Source organism: Vitis riparia, chromosome 18, assembly GCF_004353265.1.
Source record: "Vitis riparia cultivar Riparia Gloire de Montpellier isolate 1030 chromosome 18, EGFV_Vit.rip_1.0, whole genome shotgun sequence".
NCBI lineage: Eukaryota > Viridiplantae > Streptophyta > Magnoliopsida > Vitales > Vitaceae > Vitis > Vitis riparia.
The window spans coordinates 539,860-562,882 of NC_048448.1; the positions used below are offsets into that span (position 1 = coordinate 539,860).

At 34.6% G+C, this 23,023-nt stretch overlaps 5 protein-coding genes across 9 annotated transcripts; 2 read left to right on the plus strand and 3 right to left on the minus strand.

Moving 5' to 3' along the window:
• Nucleotides 1–597: 597 nt before the first annotated feature.
• Nucleotides 598–4,236, plus strand: LOC117907335 (SWI/SNF complex subunit SWI3B). Its single transcript, XM_034820841.1, has 6 exons — nt 598–997; nt 1,106–1,524; nt 2,143–2,553; nt 3,211–3,349; nt 3,671–3,801; nt 3,916–4,236. Exons 1-6 carry the CDS (start codon nt 805–807, stop codon nt 4,099–4,101), a joined length of 1,479 nt encoding a protein of 492 aa, XP_034676732.1. The 5' UTR covers nt 598–804; the 3' UTR covers nt 4,102–4,236.
• On the minus strand, nt 4,221–6,866 carry LOC117907336 (psbP domain-containing protein 3, chloroplastic). The gene is made up of 10 exons (XM_034820842.1): nt 6,759–6,866; nt 6,589–6,673; nt 6,387–6,496; nt 6,230–6,295; nt 5,967–6,047; nt 5,793–5,875; nt 5,626–5,701; nt 5,198–5,316; nt 5,005–5,049; nt 4,221–4,453 (listed from the first exon to the last, which is right to left on the minus strand). Exons 1-10 carry the CDS (start codon nt 6,826–6,828, stop codon nt 4,427–4,429), a joined length of 762 nt encoding a protein of 253 aa, XP_034676733.1. The 5' UTR covers nt 6,829–6,866; the 3' UTR covers nt 4,221–4,426.
• A 1,513-nt stretch (nt 6,867–8,379) lies between these two features.
• On the plus strand, nt 8,380–13,981 carry LOC117907096 (AT-hook motif nuclear-localized protein 10). 4 transcript variants are annotated; one of them, XM_034820468.1, is made up of 6 exons: nt 8,380–8,496; nt 9,103–9,614; nt 10,215–10,267; nt 11,592–11,723; nt 12,659–12,820; nt 13,249–13,981. In XM_034820468.1, the coding sequence occupies exons 2-6, from the start codon at nt 9,149–9,151 to the stop codon at nt 13,495–13,497; spliced, it is 1,062 nt and encodes a 353-aa protein (XP_034676359.1). In that variant the 5' UTR covers nt 8,380–8,496; nt 9,103–9,148; the 3' UTR covers nt 13,498–13,981. The 4 variants fall into 4 exon arrangements, with proteins under 4 accessions (XP_034676359.1, XP_034676360.1, XP_034676361.1 ...); XM_034820469.1 differs by having other exon boundaries at nt 9,109–9,614; XM_034820470.1 differs by lacking the exon at nt 8,380–8,496 and adding an exon at nt 8,765–9,022.
• A 1,248-nt stretch (nt 13,982–15,229) lies between these two features.
• On the minus strand, nt 15,230–19,774 carry LOC117907525 (short-chain dehydrogenase/reductase family 42E member 1). Of its 2 annotated transcripts, XM_034821088.1 has the most exons (6): nt 19,315–19,774; nt 18,334–18,676; nt 17,372–17,643; nt 16,911–17,107; nt 15,657–16,024; nt 15,230–15,452 (listed from the first exon to the last, which is right to left on the minus strand). In XM_034821088.1, exons 1-6 carry the CDS (start codon nt 19,502–19,504, stop codon nt 15,386–15,388), a joined length of 1,437 nt encoding a protein of 478 aa, XP_034676979.1. In that variant the 5' UTR covers nt 19,505–19,774; the 3' UTR covers nt 15,230–15,385. The 2 variants fall into 2 exon arrangements, with proteins under 2 accessions (XP_034676979.1, XP_034676978.1); XM_034821087.1 differs by having other exon boundaries at nt 15,230–16,024; nt 19,315–19,773.
• A 1,979-nt stretch (nt 19,775–21,753) lies between these two features.
• On the minus strand, nt 21,754–22,737 carry LOC117907695 (heavy metal-associated isoprenylated plant protein 45-like). Its single transcript, XM_034821324.1, has 3 exons — nt 22,396–22,737; nt 22,202–22,274; nt 21,754–22,097 (listed from the first exon to the last, which is right to left on the minus strand). The coding sequence occupies exons 1-3, from the start codon at nt 22,399–22,401 to the stop codon at nt 21,892–21,894; spliced, it is 285 nt and encodes a 94-aa protein (XP_034677215.1). The 5' UTR covers nt 22,402–22,737; the 3' UTR covers nt 21,754–21,891.
• Between the last annotated feature and the right edge of the window lie 286 nt (nt 22,738–23,023).

Here is a 23,023-nt window from a genome sequence, read left to right on the forward strand (position 1 = left end):
GAATTGAAATTGAAATTTAAATAAAGAATTCTTGTTGCCATAAAAATCAAAACTCTCTTATAGGAATTTTGATTCATGTTACTGTGAAATTTTTATTCTTAATTCTTATTCCCGTTTTTATTTCTTGTGTATCAAAGCCAATAGCTTAGAGTGCTTTTGAAAGTAATTTTGAGAAGTGTTTCTAGTTTTTTTAATATTTTTTATTTTTTAAGGCTTAAGAGTACGTTTGTTTATATTTTTTTTAGTACTTTTTATTTTTTAAGGGTTAAAAGGACTAGAAAAGCATTTCAGTTTTAAAGAAAATTATCAAAAAAAAAAAAAAAAATCCTTGAATTCATTGAAAAATAAAGTCGAATCTTCAATTCAACATTCATGCCTAATCTCTTTTTATCTAAACATTTGAAATATTGATGTTGTTTTTAATGTACATATTAATTATGAATCATTGGTCCATGGAGGTGCATTTCATCTAAATTTTTGTTTGTTTTCTAAGATAATCGGAAAAGTTTTGAAATTATTTCACCATCTAAGAATATGAAAAGAATTTTTAAATGTTTTTATAGTGTTTAAATAACAATTAGAAGAAAAGTTTTCAAATTTTCTTCGACAACGAGGAGATGCTTATAAATCAAAACGCTGCACAACAAAGATCGGAAATAATTTATAAAGTAAAAATAAAAACCTTCTCCCTCCCTCGTTTGGCTGGTAAACTTCATCTCCTCTTTCATCAACAAAAGCCAAAAGGTGAATAATTTCCATCTTCCTTGTTTTGAAAAGATTTTTAACCCCCCTCCGATGCTGTAAATGGCGGCACAGTCGCCGATCAAAGACCCAATCGGAGCATCCACTGAAACCCTAACCCAACAACCTGATTCCTCTTCCTCCATCATTCCAACCGTCAAGTCTGAGATTCCGGTCGCCGCCTCCGCTTCCCCTTCAGTTGGGGTTGTTCCCCGTGCTTCTGAACCGGAGACCATCAACATCCCCAGCTATTCCAGTAAGAACCATCTGTCTTTTTTTTTTCTATGCCACAAGGTTCCGTTAGGTTGTAAATTGTGGATTTCCCTCTCTAATTGAAATTTATCCTCGCTGACTCTAATCTTAGGGTGGTTTTCGTGGAACAATGTCCACGAATGCGAGGTTCGGTTCCTTCCTGAGTTCTTCGACGCTCGGTCCCCGTCCAAGAACCCTAGGGTTTACAAGTATTACCGTAATTCGATAATCCTGTCCTTCAGACAAAACCCTTCGAGGAAGCTCACGTTTACGGATGTTCGGAAAATTCTTGTTGGAGATGTGGGATCCATTCGCAGGGTTTTTGATTTTCTGGAGGCTTGGGGTTTGATTAATTACTCCGGTTCTGCCTTGAAACAGCCGTTGAAATGGGAAGAGAAGGATAATAAGTCCGGTGGGGCGTCTTCGCATACCGGGGATGCTGGAGGAGGTGCTGTTGAATCTATTCCTAAGAGGAGATGGTGCAGCGGCTGCAAATCCCTCTGCAGCATTGCTTGTTTTGCCTGTGATAAGGTAATCATAGGGTTTTTAATTACGACTATGCATTCCTCTTAGTAGACTGAAAATACCACTGCTAACAAAGTATTTGATATACAATCTCGCCGAGGAAGAATTGCAATGGTGGAATCAATTCTTCTGTCGTCCACTGCCTTTCCTGCTGGCTTATGTTGTCTTATGGAATCAAAGTATGACCTTAATTCTAAACTAAAAAAATTGCCATGTGTGGGGAAGCTTATATGAAACAGGAAGGGTGAACCTCCATTGCTCTGAAATTAAGTTAGAAGGGAAAGGTGTTAAACCACAGGTTGTGGTGTTCATGAGAACCGATGTTGAAAGGATGAGTCAAAACAAAGCATCTACTAGCCACTATTTGGTTGAACATTTTGCTTTATGAGTTAACCAATTAAAGAATAGATAATAAGAAAGAAGGCCTTGATAAATTTTTGTGATTAGAATTACGGTTCAAATAGTATGTTATGTGAATATCTGTTATATTACTGACTGGGGTTACTCCTTAGCAGACATTCCTTTTATAATTTAATTTGCTACTGTGCTAGGCAGTTTATGGAGTGACATGAATAGAATTAGAACCGTTCTTTATTTTTTAAAATTTTCTTTGTTGTGGCACAGTTTGACTTGACTCTCTGTGCACGGTGCTATGTTCGTGGCAATTATCGGGTTGGGGTCAATTCTTCAGATTTTAGGCGAGTTGAAATCAGTGAAGACACAAAAGCAGGTTGGACTGACAAAGAAACTTTGCACCTTTTAGAAGCTGTCTTGCATTATGGTGATGACTGGAAGAAGGTTGCGGAGCATGTTGGTGGTAGAAATGAGAAAGAATGTGTTACTCATTTTATCAAGCTTTCTTTTGGGGAGCAATATCTTGGACATACAAGCTCTGGGGATGTTGATAACAAGTTTTCTCAAGCGAAGGACCAGAGTGATGCTGGATTTGGACAGGAAAATATTGGCACTTCTTCCGCAAGTAAAAAAATGCGACTCACACCACTTTCTGATGCAAGCAACCCAATTATGGCTCAGGTAGACTTCTATTTTTGGTTGATTGTGGGATTTATTTATGGAAGCACGAGGTTGACTCTGGAATCAATAACTCCTTTAACTTCTAGATGCAAATCTATTGGAGAGAGCTTAACCCATCTTAAGCATTGTTTACAGCCTAGCGGTTCATGGAGTGGATTAAGTTCTGGGTTATTACTTAACGGCATTTAAATTATATAAATTGTATGAAGTAGTGTTTAAAACTAGCAAAACTCCTCTCTCCCTAAAAGTAAAACATGGCATGGGCCAATCACCACAGCAGCGATTCTTGTCTTTTATTACTTTCTTTGTTTTGGAAATTCCTTATCTTTGTCTTGAACTCCTTGTTTTGAAGTTACTTATGTACAATCATGACGTGTGTATGAGTTGTATTATTGTCTTTTATTACCTACTTTATTTTTTAAATTCTTTATCTGTCTTAAACTCTCGTGTTTTGAAGTTTGTTGTGTACAATCATGATGTCTGTATGAGTTGTGTTAATGTGAGGTTTAAACCTTGAGGCATCCCTTTGGTTTTGCCAGATTTTACCTGATTTACTATGATTAGTTCTTTGACCATTGTGGGATGATTGTTGCTGCTTCTGCTCTGTTTTCAACTGAAAATTTTCATATGATACGCACTAAATCAAACTTTTCTCAGGCTGCATTCTTGTCGGCTTTGGTGGGTGTAGAGGTTGCAGAAGCTGCTGCTCAAGCAGCTGTTGCATCTTTGTCAGATGTGGATCCTAGAAAAATGAAAGAGGGTCTTGGATCTTTTGCTAATGGTGCAAGAATACAAGGTACAGATCACTTCTTATGGACTTCCCCCGAGCATTTTGGATTTACTCATGTAGATGTAATGGGTAGCAAGGCTTGTTATTGGTAGTGAGTTGTCCTTGTATTGTGATTAATCAAAGCCCAAGATAATGCCATTGGAAGCCAATTAAATCAACATTGTTGGTGACAATTGATTTTTAAAAACTAGGTTGGGTTCTGAAATTTTTGAGATTGCTTCCTTATAAAAGGATGCTACCCTAACATCTGTAAACATCTATGAAACTGGGGTTGCTTTATTTCTGAGACTCCTTTTTTAGCCGAATAATGGTTTATTTCCTATGCAGACCCTAATGTGGAATCCAATGGCGACACCACCTCAAATGCGTTGGAAGGAGCTTATATAGATGCAAAGTCACTGCTCGAGAGGGAAGAGCTGGATGTGGAGAGAGCAATTTCTGGCATTACTGAAGTGCAGGTGGGTAAAATTTGTAAAATTACAGGTCATCAATATCTATGCCAAAAAGAGGAACGAGATGCTATTTGCCATTCATTAATTGTCGTGTTGGGGAACACCCAAAAACTTTTGCAGATGAAGGAGATTCGGGATAAGATTGTTCATTTTGAGGAGTTTGAATTGCATATGGAGAAAGAGTGGCAACAGCTCCAACAAATGAAGAGCCTACTCTTTGTTGATCAGCTCACCCTTCTGTTTCAAAAAGCTGCTGCACCAAAAACTGGAGAATTGATGGGGGGCGAGAATGTTAGAACAGATTGATCTTTTTTTCCTGGATATCCCAGAAAGATATTCATGTAAGGAATTAGTATTTTTTTTTTTTTTGGCCAAAAGACTCATAAATCAATTCTGCAAATGAATGTGAAGCAACTGCAAAGGTGTGGAAAATTTTTTCAATGGTAGCATAGAGATAATTTCTCTTCCCCTTCCTTACAATTTTACAACAAAAGACACTTGATGCAATCTGAGTATATAAATCATCTCATCTTTTTGCACAATGCCAATTCGTGCGCATTGTGAAATCCACAGAGCTGCTGAACCAGTAATCTTCAGCCTCAGTTTATATCCTGAACATGCAAATTTTTCTTCAAATAAACCTGAAGGATGCAACAACCTGCCAAGTTAAAGAGATACTTCTTCAGTAGAAAATAAGAATACAAGTGTATGATTCTGATGCCACTTCCATGGCCTTATCATCAGCAGTGTAAAGCATCTTGCAGGCAGGTTTCATTCACATCAGCATCTAGCCACAAAAGGCAGATCTTGTGACAATATTCTCAAAAATTGGTTTTTGAAAATAACTTTCAAAAACAAATTCTTTTTTGAGAACTAGAACATAAAAAACATTCTTTTGGATGGAGATACCGGGCATTTATCTATAATGTAATTGATCTCGAAGAATTTTTCATATTTTTAATTATTTCTCAAGATACTCTACACAACTCCTAAAAACATCTGAGATTTGTTCTAACATGTATTTAGAATTAATTTTCAAATCTACTCAACTTGATTTTATTTTCTATTCTAAATAATAAAAATATGTTTTTAATAACAGTTTTCGAATAAATCCTGAAAATTTTCCTATTCAGGTAACAAACTGTGCCTGCAAACTAAATGAGAAGAAAATGCTTGGCCTCCAAGAATTGTAGGTTATAATTAGCTCACCTTCTCAATTTTAGAACTGAATTTTTCTGATTCTTCTTCCAAATACTGCATCAAAATGTAAAAAAAAAGGTTAGGGTGGAACTGCAGGCTGGTTATATGCATCCAAGACATTGATATATGAAATCCAAAAACCAGAACAGGTAGAAGATGAAAGCATTGATTTTTTTTTCAGCTTCCTTGTAGCCAGGCCTACCTGTCCGGTCACGGTATAAAGCCTGTTGTACCAACCGTTGTTTGCCATCCCAACAGCTGAAAATAAATGTCTACGACTTTCCCCAGGATTCTGAAGCCAATACTCAATGTAATAAAACCCTGATACGTTGTTTAAACAAATTAACCTCATACATAAAATGTACCAGAAATTGTAAGTGCCTATAAAAGTAAAAGTAGGGCCTGTTCAACAATACTTAACAACTCAAATATGAAAAACAGTTTTCTCAACTTCTGCTATGTACAATGCAAAAGTTTTCCAAACCTTCTTCATTTTTTCGATTGTTTCTCAGCAATCTTATATTTTCAAAACAAACTGTTTTCTATCACAAGTTTACAAGGAAACAACTTTTTGTTTTAAAAAACAGAAAATTGTTTTCAAGAACAATTAGTAAATAGCCCCGGGATTACCATTAGCAGCTCTGCAGTCAATGAGTTTTGCAGCAATACCGGGAGGCCTTTGCCAGCTTCTATCCAATCCATTTACCTGTTGCGCAACAAATTAGAACCCACAAAAATTAGCAAATACAGTAAATGAGAGGTTCCCGTTGAAAGAGAGCATAAGATAAATAGCCAACCAGATTCTCTGCAAAAGCATCAACTTTGCCAAAAGACTCGAGTCTGGTAAAATCCGCGCCAAGCCCAGTGATAACTACGCTGACTGAAGGCAGCAACCCATTAACCAAATTTTAAAACTATTTGAATCTAAGTAATGAAGAGATGGATCCACCAGGAAGAAACCCTGTGAATACCATTTGAACCAGAAGCTTCTTCTGGGTAGAATGCTGTCACTGATTTAAATCCACTTGGTTCTCCTGAACCCACCTGCCAATCTGCATCAAACCCATATTCTAATTCAATCATCTTCTCCATAATTCAAATTCCCCAATAACTATTCACATCATTGCCCAACCACACCCTTTTTTTTTATTTTTTTTTATTTTTTATTGATTTATCTCTTCTATGGAATTACTGCCCAATTCAGTTTTTGGCATAAGAGCTCTGAATTGCTCACCTTGGGGAATCTGTATTTTGAACTTGTTGACCTCATCTGAGTAAACCTTGAAATCCTCTGGCACCTCTGAAAAAGGATAAACAGACAATTCCAAATTGAAAACCCAAATGGAAAATGAAAGCAAATTACAATTCCTTCTTGCTGAATTCCAAATTACCAGTATCGGCCAGTGCGTTAGGAACAATTGCCTGAAGGGAAATTGTACTGAACACCATCTGTAGCACAACCTCCCTTCTTCCACCTCCATGTTGTTCTTTAATCCCAAAACTAATACCAAAAATCCAAAATTGAATTCGTAAAAAAGAAGAAAAAAGAAAAAAGAAAAAAAAGAAAGGGGGCAGTATCGCATATGAAACTACCTTGTTTTTTCTTCTTCCTTGTTCTCATTCTTGCAGAAGATAACACGTTGCTTTTTTCCACATTTCCCGGTTCTTGACCCACAACCTCAAAACCCATAAATATCAGTGACTCGTAACAGGAAAAGCATGGAAATTGAGGAAAATAAATAAATAAATAAATAAATTCAAACCTTTTTTACTCGAATAAGCTGAGAAGTCGCAGGACCCAGAACGGAGAGGAAGTGGAAAATACAGAGCCATGCTTTTTTTGATTGGCTTTCAATGGATATCTTGATTCTTTATTATTTATTTCAGAAGAAAATCGGACCCACTTTCTCAGTATTCAAATTTTTTACTTTTCTAAGAAATTTATCGGGAATTTTGGAGATTTTATTACTGGTGAATAGTTGGACTACAGCTGGAAGATGTTTGAAAATGAGGGGAAATGGGTTCGCGGCTTTGGGAATTGAGAAATTGAAAATTAAAATAAAAAAGAAAGAAAAATTCTTGACCGACTACATCCAAACAAACATCTTTTTTCCTTTGCTTCTTTTTCACTTTAATTTTTTTATGTTTTATTTTTCTGAAAAGACAGCCATTTCTACCATTAAGTATACTTCACGCCTGAATGCAAAAGAGCAAAAATTCAAAATAATAATAAAAATATTTTACCAGGAAATGGGATTCGTCCATTTTCTGTGTCTTTTTCCTCCGTTTCCATTTCTAAAAAGATTCCCGGAATCATAATCATGTCAGTGGAAAACTCCAGGGCTTTTCGTTTTGGATATGTCCACGCCAGGGTATCATTCAAAAAATTTTTAATTTTTTTTAATAATTGCTGTTATTTAAATATTTTAATAAATATTATCTAACTAAAATTTTCATTTTAATCAAAATACAATTCTTTTAAAAAATAATATTTTTCTTATTTTCATTTTATTCTCTTTTTTTAATAAATTTTTAAAAAACTTTTTAATTTCTTACACACTATTAAATATTTATATTTTTCCAATATTTGAGAGAATTATATACATTCATTGCACACTATCATTGTTCCATTATGTGAACTTGTACTTTAAATATCAAAATTAAAATTATTTTCATAAAATTTATTAATACCCAAATAAAAATATTTACATCATTTTCCCATGATTTTTCATTTTTAAGATTTTTTTTTTAAATTCAAGAATAAGACAAAATTGATAAAAATTATGTTAGATAACCGATTGCTATCTATAGGGTTATAAATATATTTTTTTGATAATTAATAATCTTGTATTTTTGTAGACCAACTACCGGCTACCAACCCCAAAAAAAATTTAAATTAATTAATAAACTATCCAAAATATTTTAATAAAAAAGAAAAAAGAAAAAAAAAATGGTGGATGGATGGTTTGAAAATTGGGGTAATTATTATAATTAGGGTTATAATGAAGATAACTTAAAAAGGAATAAAAAGATAAAAAAAAATTTTAAAAATGAACTTAAAGCAATGTTTACACTATTGAGAGTACCTAACACGTTGAACTCGCTTTATTTAGCTGAAACGTGCCTTATTTGAGGCAATATTTTAATTAATTTCAATGTATTGCGTTTCCGTGGCGAGTATATTGATTTGGTACTCGAGGAAATGACGAGATTTTGAGACAGTAAGGGCGTTGGAGTGAATGCATTTAAATTAATTATTGTTTTTATTTGTACGATACCGGCTTTTTTTTTTCGAAAAATAAAAAAAATAAAGGGCATGAGAGAGAAGTGATGAAAAAGGGGAAAGGGGAGAAAAAATAATAATAATAATATAAAATATAAGTAAATTTTGAGAATTCTCGCATTTCCTCAGAAAAGCCTCTGAGCTGCTCTTCCCATCTGAAACCCTAAAAATTTATTCTCTTCTCTCGTTTGGATCGCTGTATTTTTCCTCATTTATTGGTAAGTTTATGGAGATTTTTTTGGGTTTTTTTTCTGGTTTCCTTAATTTTTGTGGGAATTTTGGGATTTTTTTTAAAGCTGTAAATTTCGAAAAAGATAATTTTTACGGAAACTGATCGTGGACAGGGTTTTGTAATTATGTTGATTTTCTTTAATGATGTAATGTATATTTGGTATTTTCCTCATGATCTAGGATGAAATTCGAAAAAAAATTGAATTTTTCTTCTGCGAGAAACAATGTTCGTGAGTTTAATGCTTCATTTGCGGTTATTAGGGCTTTGTTTTCGCTGTTGCTTAAATTTTTATCTCGAGATTTGAGGTGAAGGTGGGATTTTTGGGGTTAGGGTTTTGGATTTTTTGGACAGTGAGTGAGCTTACTCGGATTTCAGTATGTAGCTTTAGATTATTTGCGAAGTCCTTGCTTTGTTCCTGAGTGGTTGTTTTCAAGTGAAGTTTGTTCTGTCAAAAGTGTTTTCTTTTTGTAGAGAGAAATCTTACTCACTGACAGTGTGAAATCTATTCTTCGGTGCGTAGGGGTTTTTTGAGTTGATCGGTTATGTAGATTATTTCTAGGGTTTTTGCTGATCTGAAAATTCCCATTTTTAGTTGCAGGGTTGTATAGAAATTTAGTACCACTTTCCATATATGAAAGATGTCAGGATCTGAAACTGGAATCATGACTACCAGAGAGCCCTTCAGCATGGGTCTCCAGAAAAATGCGGTACCGTCACAGCCGGTGATACAAAACATGCGCTTAGCCTTCAGTCCAGACGGAGCAGCTGTGTACAAGCCCGTTTCCGGGACCTCCCCGCCGTACCAGTCTTCCGGCGGTACCGGTGGAGAGGGTTCCACCGGCGGCGCCATCATACCTCACGGCCTTAACATGAATATGGGGAGCGAGCCCTTGAAGAGGAAGAGAGGGAGGCCAAGGAAATACGGCCCAGATGGGACCATGGCACTGGCGTTGTCACCTGCTCCTTCTGGTGTGAACGTATCTCAGTCCGGTGGGGCATTTTCTTCTCCACCTGCTTCGGCCGGATCAGCCTCACCTTCTTCCTTGAAGAAAGCAAGAGGCCGACCACCCGGTTCCAGCAAGAAACAGCAAATGGAAGCTCTTGGTAACTGATATTTCCCTTTTATCTTATTGGCTTTGTCTCTGTTCATCTTGCTTGTACAGTGTTTTTCAAACGTTCCTTTGGACTGGGTATTTGATACTGGCGTGTTCTTTAGGCAACAGTTGTTTTAACTTGTTCTAATAATTTTATAGATATGTTTTTTTTCTTTTCTTTTCTTTTGGGTTTTTTGGAGGTCTGGGTTAGGGGTTAGTTTGAGTTCTGACAGGTAATGAAATAGTTGTAGTTATTATTTAATCGCTGTTCATAAAAGTGATATCATATGAGCAGTAGATGACTCTGAAAATCAGAAAAGGAAGGCTGTGTGGTTTTTATGCTGAAATCTGGGATGATCTGTTCGATCTGACTCCATATTCTTATATGGAGAAAAATTACCCATATGCCCTTGTTTATTGTACTTGTCCGTCCCACTATTTGGTTGTTGAATTTTGTTGATATCCTGTTTCTATCATGCATATTCTTTAGCATATGTTTCATGTGCTTCTGTAATTCTTTTTACTTTGCTAATGAAGAAAAGCTAGTTCCTTGATTGGAGATTTTATATCGAGTTCAAATTTAGTTGCTCACAGATGTTTCTGATCACAGGATCTGCGGGAGTTGGATTTACACCTCATGTTATCACAGTGAAAGCTGGAGAGGTTCCCCCTTTTTTTCTACCTTGCTGCTACTGATTACTATAGAGATTTGTTTTCATGCAATCTAACATCTCTCAAAACCTTGGTCCTGATTTAGTGTTTTTCCTATAATATAAATTTATATTTTTGTTAGAAGTGGTAATAATTCTAAGTTGCAATTATTAGACCATAATTTTTATTTGAAAGGAAAAAAATAGTTGTTTCATTATGGCATTTCTATTGCTGTGTCCTTATTTCCAAAAAATGAAAGCAATTGGAATTTTTTTTTTCCAATTTCTTTATGATGAAGCAACTTTATTATATTTCCTTTTAGCATCTTTATTATGTTTATGTTAGACTATCCTGCATTGGTTATCAAGATTTAATAAACCCAGCATGCCTGCATAGTATTTAAATATGTAGTCTTTATATCAATATCCACCATTTTTAGTAAGTAATGCAACATCTACTGAATCAAATTTTCTTCAGACCCATAAAAGGGTCTGAAGAGTTCAATAATGTTCTGTTGTTCACTTACAAGCTCAATGTACCCATTAATGCAATTCATACTTCTCAAAAGTTGTTTTAAAGTTTTTCATGCAGCATCTCATATTCTGCCTGGAATGTGAAGTCTGTGTAGGCAAGCAAGTTGTAATAAGTAGAGGACAAATTTGAAGTAATTTGGAGGGATTCACCAAAGATAGAACCATAGAAGTACAAAAGAAAGAGAATTTCCATGCTGAAAAAATATTAGTATGCATGCCTATGTATGAAAAAGAAAAAGAAAGTAGGAAAAGGCAAGAAGTATGACAAACCAGTACTTCTTTTATTGCTACAAGTATGACAAACCTATTGTCACTTGAGCCAGGCTTGAAGGGCATAGCAAACAAATGCTATTTTAATAGAATTGATTTGCCTTGTAAGAAGAGATTGGACCAGCATGGAGTTAGTAACTGAAAAGTTTATTATTGGGACCACAACTAGACATCCAATCATGTCAGGGATATAGGGCTTGCTAGTTTGCAATGCAATGAGGCGGTCCACATCCATGTGTTCACAATTCCATCCTATTGTATAAGGTAGCAAGGCACAAGTTACATAGCATCTGATTTGGGAAGTGCCACTTAGTTCTGTGCTTATTATGCTGATGACATAGTAAAGGGCCTACCTTCCAATCCATGATATCATAATCCTCACATATGCTGGTACTGGGATCTTTATTTCTGACATTAATATGATTGGTTTCAATTTATGCTGGGGGTTGGGATGGAATAAGTTCCAGGTTTTATAAGTTTTTTAGTTGATTTGGAAATCAGTTACCAGTTTTACTTTTTACTTGGTTTTCCAGGATGTATCATCAAAAATAATGTCATTTTCTCAGCATGGTCCAAGGGCTGTTTGCATCCTATCAGCAAATGGTGCCATCTCTAATGTGACTCTCCGCCAACCAGCAACATCTGGTGGCACTGTAACTTATGAGGGACGGTTTGTGAGATTGCCACATCTTTTCCTGTTAACTTTGGCTTAAACTTAAGATTTGGTTATTAGCATTTAATATTTTTGAACCCGTCAATTCTTCCTGGGAGTCAATTTTGAAATAGCTGTAATTGATAAGGATGGAGCACTGACTTTTGTAAATTTCCCATATTATATCCAATGTTCCTCATCTGCTGGGTCAAAGGCATGCCTCTTATCATATGTAGCCTTGTGTAGATCACTTGTAATTCTGGTTTAAATGGTCTCCACCCGACTAGTGGTAACCTTTGACACCAGGACTCTCCATCTTCACCCAAGTGCATGTCAACACAACATGGGTGTGGGAGTGTTGATTTTGATTGATTGATTTGATTTCTTATGGTTGTTATGCCTGTTTGATTTTGATTACTTAATTATTAATTAATTAATTGATTATTTATTTGTTTATTTTTATTTTCAACTTTTTTAATAAATAAATACATTTAGAAAAGAGAGTTTACTAGAAGAATATTTAGTGATAAGAAAAAAAATATAAAAGGATAAGAAAGGAGGAATAGGGGTAAGTGGAAAAAAATTGTATTCAGAGATCTCTTCATATTTTTTTTCCCTTTTATTATACTATCTGTTATTTAGAGTTTCTTGAAGTGAAGGATTTGACACCTAGATTGATGTTCTTACCCAGCACCCAAACCTGCGCAATGTAGGTGGTGACCATCTCTAACCTGACATGACTTGGTAAATAGTTGGTTAATCAGCAGTTCCTGCCAGGGAATTGTACTCATGGTATATCCTCGAGCTTGAAATATGTTTTACCATGTCTAGTGTTACATGTAACGCTGTGTACTTCGGTTATTACCTTCCCTGGTTTATCGTGGTTAGCCATTTCTAACCTTGTTTAACCCATCTGCTTTTATAAACAGTTCATTTTTTCTTATGCAGGGACGGTTTGAAATTCTCTCTCTTTCTGGTTCATTTCTGCTCTCGGAAAATGGTGGTCAGCGAAGCAGGACTGGGGGATTAAGCGTGTCATTGTCTGGTCCGGATGGCCGTGTTTTGGGTGGTGGCGTAGCAGGTCTTTTAACAGCTGCATCCCCTGTTCAGGTCTGTCTGCTTAATATATTCTCCTATTTGGAGAAATTTAACTAGAAAAAGGTTTTTTAGGGGGAGGTGGTTGTTAATTTTGTCTTGTGCAATTAAAATTTGAGTGAGCTGTCCTGTTTTCTCATTTACCCATCTTATGGTTGATGGGAGTTGTATGTCGCCCAGAGCAACACATGTTTTTACATTTAGTTAGTTAGGTTAACATTTATTATTGACTACTTTTGTGGGATTTTGAACAATTCATTGTTTTAATTTAAGTCAAAATAAATACGAGGAACTCCTTCAGAAACCAAAATACCGGCCTTCACTTAGCTGGACTTAACTGCCTTGCTTGTTTGTGTGTTGGTGCTCACAGCATTTCACTGGTCCCATTTCCATCACATTGCAAAAAGTATCAACAAAAAGATGAGGTTTCCTTTCCATTGCAGGTAGTTGTGGGTAGTTTTATTGCAGATGGCCGCAAGGAATCAAAGTCAGCAAGCCAAGTGGAACCCTCATCAGCCCCACCAAAGATTGCCCCAGTTGGTGGTGGGGGTGGGGTAACAGGAACAAGCAGCCCCCCATCTCGTGGGACACTGAGTGAGTCATCTGGCGGACCTGGGAGCCCCCTTAACCAGAGCACGGGAGCCTGCAATAACAGTAATCCACCAGGAATGACGAGCATCCCATGGAAGTAGACTGAACACTCCGCAGGTCAGCTACCTAACCAATCTCTATGTAGGACCCGGGCTCTATTGCTGTGTTGGTGATTCCCTTAAAAAAAGAGACCCATTTGTAATTTAAGCCTTGTGTAAGTTAGTTGTGCATAATAAGGACCACAGGTGACTTTCCAGCTTGACCCTACTGCTGGCTGTAAAGTTCCAACCAAGTAGTGACAGGTGATCTTGGCCGTGTCAGGTAGAAGAAATTAGAGAGGAGAGGTTGTGCTTTCTTTTAGTAGGTTTTAGATGGAGATGTTGATTGTAGTTTTCTTTGTATTCTGGCTTTTGCAGTCGGTTTGTTGTTGTTGTTGTTGTTGTTGGTGGTGGTGGTGCTTATTGTTAACCTCGTGGAAGGTGTTGTAGTTCACTTTTAATCCTAACCTCCGTTTTATTGTTGTCTGTTACTTGCGAGTTTCGAGCTGGCTTCCCTTTTGGAATCATGTAAGAAATGTTTTATTTTCTTTAGCTTCTGTTTGCATCCAGGAAGATGGAAAATATAAAAAGTAAAGAAAAAATGAAAAGAAAAATAAACTAAAATAAATTATTTATGAATGTGATTTACAATTTGTTTTAATTATTTAATAAAAAGATTTAATAATTTAATTATATATACTTTTTTAATTTATTTTAATTATATCAGATTTTTTATATCTTTTTATAAAATTAAATATAAGAAAATTATTTTTAAATGTTTTTTCTTCTTTAAGTATTTTTCAGATAACTAATATAGGGATAAATTGAAAAGCACAAAATAATAAAAATAAATTAAAAAAAGTTGTGTTTATAAGGTGTTATATGGGAAATATATGGTTTTGGAAACCCATATAATTGAAATATGGGTTTTGCCTATGAGAAAAATATTATATGTTTCATATACTATTTATTGTTTATATTTATATTTTCAAAATTACCTTTTAGGTCTTCTTGTGTTCATGTCATCCTAAAAACACAAGGAGAAAAAAAAAAAAGCAATTTTGGTTTTTTTTTTAGGGGTTTTGCATGGATTTTCTCGGAAATCAAACGAGGATGAATTTTCCCAAAAATCGAATAGAGGATGGAGACCCTTAGAATAGATCAAAAAAAAAAACACAAGGAGCAAAAAAAAAATGCAAATTTTTTTTTTTTTTTTGGTTTTCCTTGGGGGTTTTGTATGGATTTTCTCGGAAATCAAACGAGAATGAATTTTCTTGGAAATTGAATGGGGGCGACAGTGTCTCAAACAGATCCAAAAAACGTAGGGAGCAAAATAAAAACAATTTTTTTGGTTTTCCTTAGAGGTTTTGCATGGATTTTCTCAAAAATCAAACAATGATGAATTTTCCCGAAAATCAAATGGGGAGGGGGTGTGGCTGCTCGAACAAATCCAGAAAACACAGGGAGAAAAAAAAAAGCAATTTTTTTGATGTTCCTTGGGGATTTGCATGGATTTTCTCAAAAATCAAACGAGGATGAATTTCCTCGGGAATCGAATGATGGTGGTGGCGGCTCTAACAGATCCAAAGAAAACATAGGGAGCAAAAAAAAGGATTTTTTTTTTTTGTTTTCGTTGGGGTTTTGCATGGATTTTCTCGGAAATCAAATGAAGCGACGACGGCTGGAACAAATCCAGAAAACAAAGGGAGCAAAAAGAAAGCATATAATATTTCAAAAATAAATGATAATTTCGAAAATATAAATATGAACAGTAAATAGTATATAAAATATATAATATTTTTCTCATTACCAGGCAAAACCCATATTTCAGTTAGTTATATGGGTTTTCAAAACCATATATTTCCCATATAACATCCTATAAACACAACTTTTCCATTAAACAATAACACAGAGCACTCGGAGGTACATTAGAGAAGGGATGGGCTAGTCCTTATTTCTTGGCCCTCTTCAGCAGGAAACGGAGTGAAAATATCCCAAGAGCAAAAGTCTGCCAAAACCATCCTCTTGCGTTCGCTGGATCCACCCTTTTGGCAAAATCATATATTTCTCATATAACAGCCTATAAACACAACTTTCCCATTAAACAATAACACAGAACATCCGAAGGTACATTAAAGAAGGGATGCGCTAGTCCTTATTTCTTGGCCCTCTTCAGGAGGAAACGGAGTGAAAATATCCCAAGAGCGAAAGTCTGCCAAAACCATCCTCTTGCGTTCGCTGGATCCACCCTTTTGGCCAAGTGCCATGCGTATACAGCCTCGCCAATATGTGCTGCAGTAGCTAGAAGAAACACCACCCTTATTATCGCCATTGAGCGGAGGAAGAAAAGACTGATTGCTCTGAAGATGGGCACAGGCCCAATATCTGGTAAGTAAGCGGCACAGAATAGAACAAACATTCCGATAATACAAAATAACCATGTCTGAAGTGTAGGGCCTTCAAGGCTTCTTCTTTTCCTTTCTTGCCAGTATGAGATGGTTGCAGCCATTCCTTCTCGAGGACTCACCAGCGGAACATAGCCAAGCTCCTCCTTAGCTTTGAGGTAAGAGAAGTAATGGGTTACACCCACCTGTCAGAGATATGAAAAATTTAGGCCATATACATATTTGAAAAGCACTGAAAAAAGAAAAAGAAACATTATTTTTCTTGTTTGGATATCATTGCAAAAGGGTAAGGAAGAAAATGTAAATATATATACATATTGCATTTTCATTGGGAAAATGGTGAAAAATGCATTCCATGTTTTTGTCTCTTTGGACAACCAAATAAGAAAAAACGGTTTCAAATTTTTATTATATTTTTCTTCTTTTTTTCTCCTATATTTTCTCTCTCATGGGAACAAACATAGCTTTATACTATTTTTAATTTCTAAAATGTGATAAGGAAAGGGAAAACATCACTAAGGAAAATGTTTTTCTCATCTTTGATTTCTCCTAAAAAGCATGAAAGAAAATAAAATATAATTAAAATAGTTAAAACTTGTACATTTTCAAATTATTTAATCTTTTTATATAAAAGTGAAAAAAAAAATTAGTGAAATGAGTTTTTTTAAAAACACTTTCTTTCCTTCCAATTTTATTTTTTTTTACATTTTCCCTCAAATTTTCCAAGAACCAAACATAAAGTTAAGCAATGAGACTTGATGCCTACTGACAAAGGAAAAAGAAAAAGAAACAACAGAGGATAACTTCCTAATGTTACTACATAATACATTGAACAGAATTTCAAACAGAGCATGGCTACATATCCTGGGCTGTGGTAAGGAAATTGAACTGTAGCCCATTCCTTGATGGTTTACTCCAAAAAATTAGGGTACATGGCAGGATTAACCATGCTTTTACCTAGACTGGAAACAAGTTTCTAACCAAGCATTTCATAACCTTTCCAAGATGTTAAAAGGGAGCAACAAGCATGGAACAAGAAACCTACTTAAATATGCAGGTTAGAAAACAAACCTTGTATACTTCAGCAGGAAGCATCAGTGGTTGTGGAAGCCACCATCGGTTCAACCATGGATATAAGAGCGTATAGATCATGCAGTTAATCCTAGACATGAAAAGAGCATAAGGGACAGGCAACGAAGCCTTTGGCAGATCGTACTCCAGGCTTCTGAGAAGAGGGCGGAGGAATTCATAAATGTTTACTGGAGAACCTGTAAATAGTTGAACATAAGTACTGACCTTGTTGACACTTGGATGTCAAAAACATTATTCCTCTGATGAGATCCTCCTTTCTAGTTTTATAATTTTTATTATCTTGATTAGAGTCAAATTTCTAGATAATAAGTGAATTTCCAACTCATTACAATTATTAGAAACAGTCCTGCTAATGAACTAAATCGAATTCAATTATTGTTGCTTGTAAATAAGCCTAATAAGGAGTATAAGTTGCTTCAAAATAATCATTTGGCTGTTACCATCATTTACGAAGTAGGACTGCCCAGCAGCTATTGGACGTTTCTCTCTCCCAGGAATGTCATCTAAGAGTCCCATGCTTGCCAATATTTGTGCATGCACAAGATTATCAACATAAATCCAATCTCCTTTTACATTTGCTTCACCTATTGTGAATGGCAGCACACCCAACTTTGCCAGAGATATTATCCTGGGAAAGTGCCTATCTTCACCAGGCCCATAGATAGCTGCTGGACGAACTGCACAGGTATAAAGACATTTCCCGCTCTTGTTCCTATGTAACATGAAAAATAGCCCAGATAACTGAGTAATATTCATAAAAGTTAAATGATCATCAACAGTTACAGATATGGAACACCGCAGTTTGGCACTTTTTGGGAGCAAGGGCGTTCATGAATTTGTATACCATACATGTTCTGATTGTAACCCTTCCAATTCACAGAAAAACTAACTAAAAACTTGGTAATCTGAAAATACAATTTGCATATTTGTTATTTTCTTTGTTCAGGTTTAAGTTATAACATAATCTGTTACTACTTAGTATCTTTATATCCAATCACAAGTAATGCTCAATGTTCAATATTTTCATTGAAATCAAATCCAATTTTTGGAAGCATCCCAAAACTCAAGTTTACTTTTCATCATCCCCCTAAACTTGATTTGTAATTCCAAGCAATATCCTTAGCCTTCCAAAATCTTCAAACTTGAGAAAGGTTTTGTCAAGAAATCAGCAATTTCATCATGAGAAATGCTGCTAATGATGTAAAAATAATAAAGTTTTCCATTGTTTTAGAAGTTGTGTTCATCCAATTGTATTCCACCACACAAGGGTTGATATCTAATATGTAGTGTTTGGAAAGCATAGCATGTCACTTAATACTGATATTTAGAACTAAGAAGCTACAACTGCAAGGACATCAAGTGCTCCCAGACCAGAGAATTCACATGGCTAAGAATTACTTACTTAAAAGGACGACCATTGTTCTTTAGAACCAGCTGTTCAGCTATAGATTTACTTCGGCTGTAAGAATCCACATGATCATCCAAAGGAAAATAAGGTAAGGCCTCATTGCCATTCAAAATCTCCTTTCCCCCAAACACAACATTGTATGTGCTTGTGTAGACAAGCCTTTTGATCCCAAATTCAATGCAAGCATCCAATATGTGGCAAGTTCCGTTTATATTCACCTCATCTACACGGCCATATTGGATCATTTCTTTCCCTGACATACCATAAGAAGCAAGGTGGAATACACAATCTGCACCACGTAAAGCTCTTTCAACATCCTTTTTGACAGTGATATCCCCTGTCAACATAAAAATTTGGCCAAGTGAATAGTAGCTAAACAAGATTGCTTAATATGCAGTTAAGAACGAAGTCAAGCAATACTGGCAATACATGGCAGACAAAGTCGAATCAAATCATTGAAAAAACAAAGAAGACCAATAAGTAAAGATGTGGAAAAACAGGTCTTATGACAATTCCTTTTGGCATGACAGAATTATTTCCGAAAAAAAAAATGGCTCATAACAAAAAACATTTAGATGACAACCTAAGAAAATGCAAAAATGCATTTGAATGACAACTGCATATCTGAACAGATTTCAGAAGCAGCAATATCCCGAAGAACTTCACTAAAATTCAAGCATGCTATCAAAAGCAGTTTTTTCTTTCATGTTCCGCAATTTCGGAAGCGGTTCCCGACAATTCCCATCAACATAACTCGTACATATTCCTGATCAAGTATCGGAATCGTCTTTACAAGAATCAGAGATCATAAACTATAAACTAATCAGAGAAAAAAAAAAAAAAAAACACTTCCAAACCCGAACCGATCATGCTTAAAAAATCCGGCGCCACAAATAAAGAAAATAAAATTAAAAAAAAAAATAGACACAAAAAACCTTATCAGAAACCACATTCCAAATCGATGAAGAATATCACCTTGGATGCAGTGGACTCCTTTGTTCTCAAGATCATCGGACCAAGGCGAAGTGCTCCGCAAATCAATCGCCCGAATCTGGCGCGCACCTCTGCGAACGAGCTCAAGACAAAGAGCGGCGCCGACAAAGCCGAGACCTCCGGTCACTACGAAGGTACTGCCCTCAATGCCTTCGTTCTCGCTCAAATGCATTTTTCCGATACAATTTCTCCTTGGCAGTGATCCTATTACTCCGCAATGTGAGTCAACTGAGTCAACTGAGTGCAGGCAGAGAAAAAGAAGCTGAAACCCCTCGCCGGTGCCGCCTGGTTATCAGTCGCTAGCGGCGCATACGAGAAGCCGGCCACGGACAAAAGAGAAATGATATGATACTCTTCCCGTCGCCTTCACCAGCATTTTGGAAGATTTAACCAAGCCGGAGAAGACAATAGAAGGAAATGTTTCACCCAAGCATAGAAAGGGAAAACCTAATTTTCATTCTATAAAAAGAGAAACTGAAAAAATAAGGGAAAACTTTTATTATATTTTTAATTTCTATTTTTTGTTTTCACTATTCATTTTTTTTTTCATATTTCTCAAATTTTTCATAAAGTCTTAAGGATTTGTTTTATGGAATAAAAATAAAAAATTAAGATTTATTCTTATCTTTAACGAATTTTCAAAAAATTATTTTTAATCTAAGTTTGCCGAATGTTGTTTTTAAAATTAAAAAACATTTTTATTTTTACGTTTTGCAAACATTTTCTACCCCGTAGTCTGTTGTAAACAATTGTCTATTAGTTTTGATCCAAATGGATACTTTTGATCCATGAAATATAAATAATTGTTTAAAATAATCATTTTTTGCTATCCACTTCACCTTTTTATTTTTTTTTAATAAAAAAATGAAGCCACGTTTTGAAACTATTGACTTTAATATAAATCTAATAATTTATATATATCCTATTTAAAAACTGCAGTTTAATACATATTTAAAAATCATACTTTGAAATTGATATTTCTAATTTTTGTAGAAGCAGCGTTTTCATATTTTAGTTTTAAATTAATTTAAAGAAAAATAAAATGAAAAATAAATATTTTGAATAATAATTTCAGAATATCTCTATAAATTATATTTTATTTATCAATTTAACATAAAATTCTATTAGTGATACAGGAATAGGCGCTAGTTGAAAGAGCCAGTTGAATACTTTTTGTTTTGTTTTTTTTTTTTAAATAAAAATTATTTATTATTATTATTATTATTTTGTTAAGACACCAACTAAGGAGTAATCATATTATAAAAGTTTTATTCAATATGATTATAAATCACTTAAATATGATTTGGATATAATTCGTTTTTTCTATTTTTGGAAAAACAAGTTTACTTAAAATCTAAATAAAACTTAATTTAATAGTACTAAATATTAAACTATTTATTTTTTATTATTTTATTTTTATTAAGCATGAAGTATTAACAGGGCAATAGCAATGCTAAAAATTATTTTTAAAATATATATTTTCTAATATTTAGTAAAAAAATTAAATATTTCGATTTTTTACATTTAGTAAAAAATAAAATAAATCATTTAAAATATACAAATAAATTATATTTACTATTAAATTAAAAAAAAAAAAAAAAAAAAACACATACCACATTAGTCCCAATTACTTTGAAAGGGGAGTTTAATCTATCAAGTTCAAACTTAAAGGGAAATTAAGTGAAATTAATCTAAAAGATTTAACTTACTATTATTGGATTTCAATTGGGATTGTCAAAATTGATCATAGAATTCATATTAGGATGAAAGTCCTAAGTTTGAACCATTGGATTTTTGTACTGAAAAAGAATCGGTATCGAAACCAATATCATAATTCAAGTCACAGAGACCATGTATATATTTTGAGAAATCCAAATCCCAAAAACAAGTTTCTTACCTTATTATCCCCAAGAAAACATCATATCATTATGTATAATGTAAAAGTTTTTATATATTTTCAATTATTTCTTAGAATTTTATTTTCCACAATACTTCACAAAAAAAAAAAAAAAAAACTATATTTTTAAAACAACTTCTAAAAAAAAAAAAAAAAAAAAAAAACTGTTTTCAATAATAATAGAATAAAAGTTATTAAATACATTATTTTGAAGTTAAAAATCTGTTTTTAAAATAAGTTTTCAGCCCAAAGCCTTTCGGATTAGAATATCAGTTAACTAATTACTTTAAAACCTGCTTTTATATAGGATTTTGAATTGAAATTCTCAGGAAATAGAATCTGACTCATATTCTTTTTTTTTTTTTTCTTTTTTTTAAGAACAAAAAAGGGTATGAGATAATTATCCTAAAATTTTGCTCTCAGTTTAATATAAATTACTAAAGGAAAAAAAAAATCAAAAGAAAAGAGAACTATAAGATTTGAAGTGATCCAATCACCATAAAAAAACAAAAGTTAGGCAAAGCTGCAAAACTTAACAACTCTTCCATTTCACTCTATGTATCAATGTGACAGTTCCTTTGTAAAAGAAAAAGTTGGGAAAAGAGAATAATAAAATAAATTAAAATACAAAACACCAAGAGAAAAAAAAATGGGGACAATTCCTAGAAGAAGTTGAAGTTGTTGAATCTCAAGCTTCCATAACTGGCATAACTGGCACTGGCATAAGCAGTGAGCAGCTCATTCTGGGCAGACCAGAAGTCCACTTTTAACCCACCTCTCTTCACTGCTTTCAGTATCTTGTTTCTATGTGCATACCCTGTCACCACCACCTTCTGGGAATTGGCATCCACTTCCACCTTCTCTATTCCTGTAAATACCACCATCAGTACCCATCATAAAAAACCAGACAAATTTGATGAATTTCGTGGGAAAATCCATATTCATTCTCCAAAAAGGGAAAAGAGACAGTACCCTTTAATTTTGACAGACATTTCCTGAGTCTTTTCTCATGTATGCCCACCATCTCCACCTTCAATTCAACAGTCTGCAACATAACATTCCATCAGTAATCATGGGAAATGGTAGCTAGAATAATAATAATAAAAAAAAAACTTATAAAATGCAGACATTGTTGAATCATGAAATGATGAATTATATGCGGGTACCTCCATGAATCGAAGCAGCCAAGTGAAGAAGAGGTCAAAGAGAATGATGGAGAAGAAATGGAATGTGGGGGGAGGGAGATGAGACGAGAAAGAAGAATGAATGATGATGATGAGGATGAGAAGAATGTCAGGAAGATATATAGCAGAGGAGAGGAGACACGAGGAAAAAGATGGAATAAACAGTAAAGTGGGGGGAACTCTTGTCTGGGATGTGGTTGAAAGACAAAAAAAACGAGGCCAAATCAGCAGCCTGCCTTTGGTTTTTGGCTCTGCTTTTTCCAAAGAAACATGAAAAACCAGAAACCAAAGAAAGAAGAAAAACGGTTATATCGAGAGAAGGGAAGGGAGAGTGAGTAGTGAGCTCAAGCTTCAAGGCTCTCTCTCCGTCTGCGCAAAGCAATGTGAGTCTCAAGCATTTTGAAATGATTGGGTTTGACGGGTCCAACTTAGCTTTTCTATCGATATCCCTCAGAAAACAGTTCCGACATTGGAAAAGTTAAAGAGAATGTATAAACTTCCACACACGCAACGATAAATAAACTGCACAACAAGTTTGGTATTTCTTTTTTTTTTTCTCTCTTCTTTTTGGATTTTTGTTATGCACCTTATTTCCGAATTCCGATCCTTG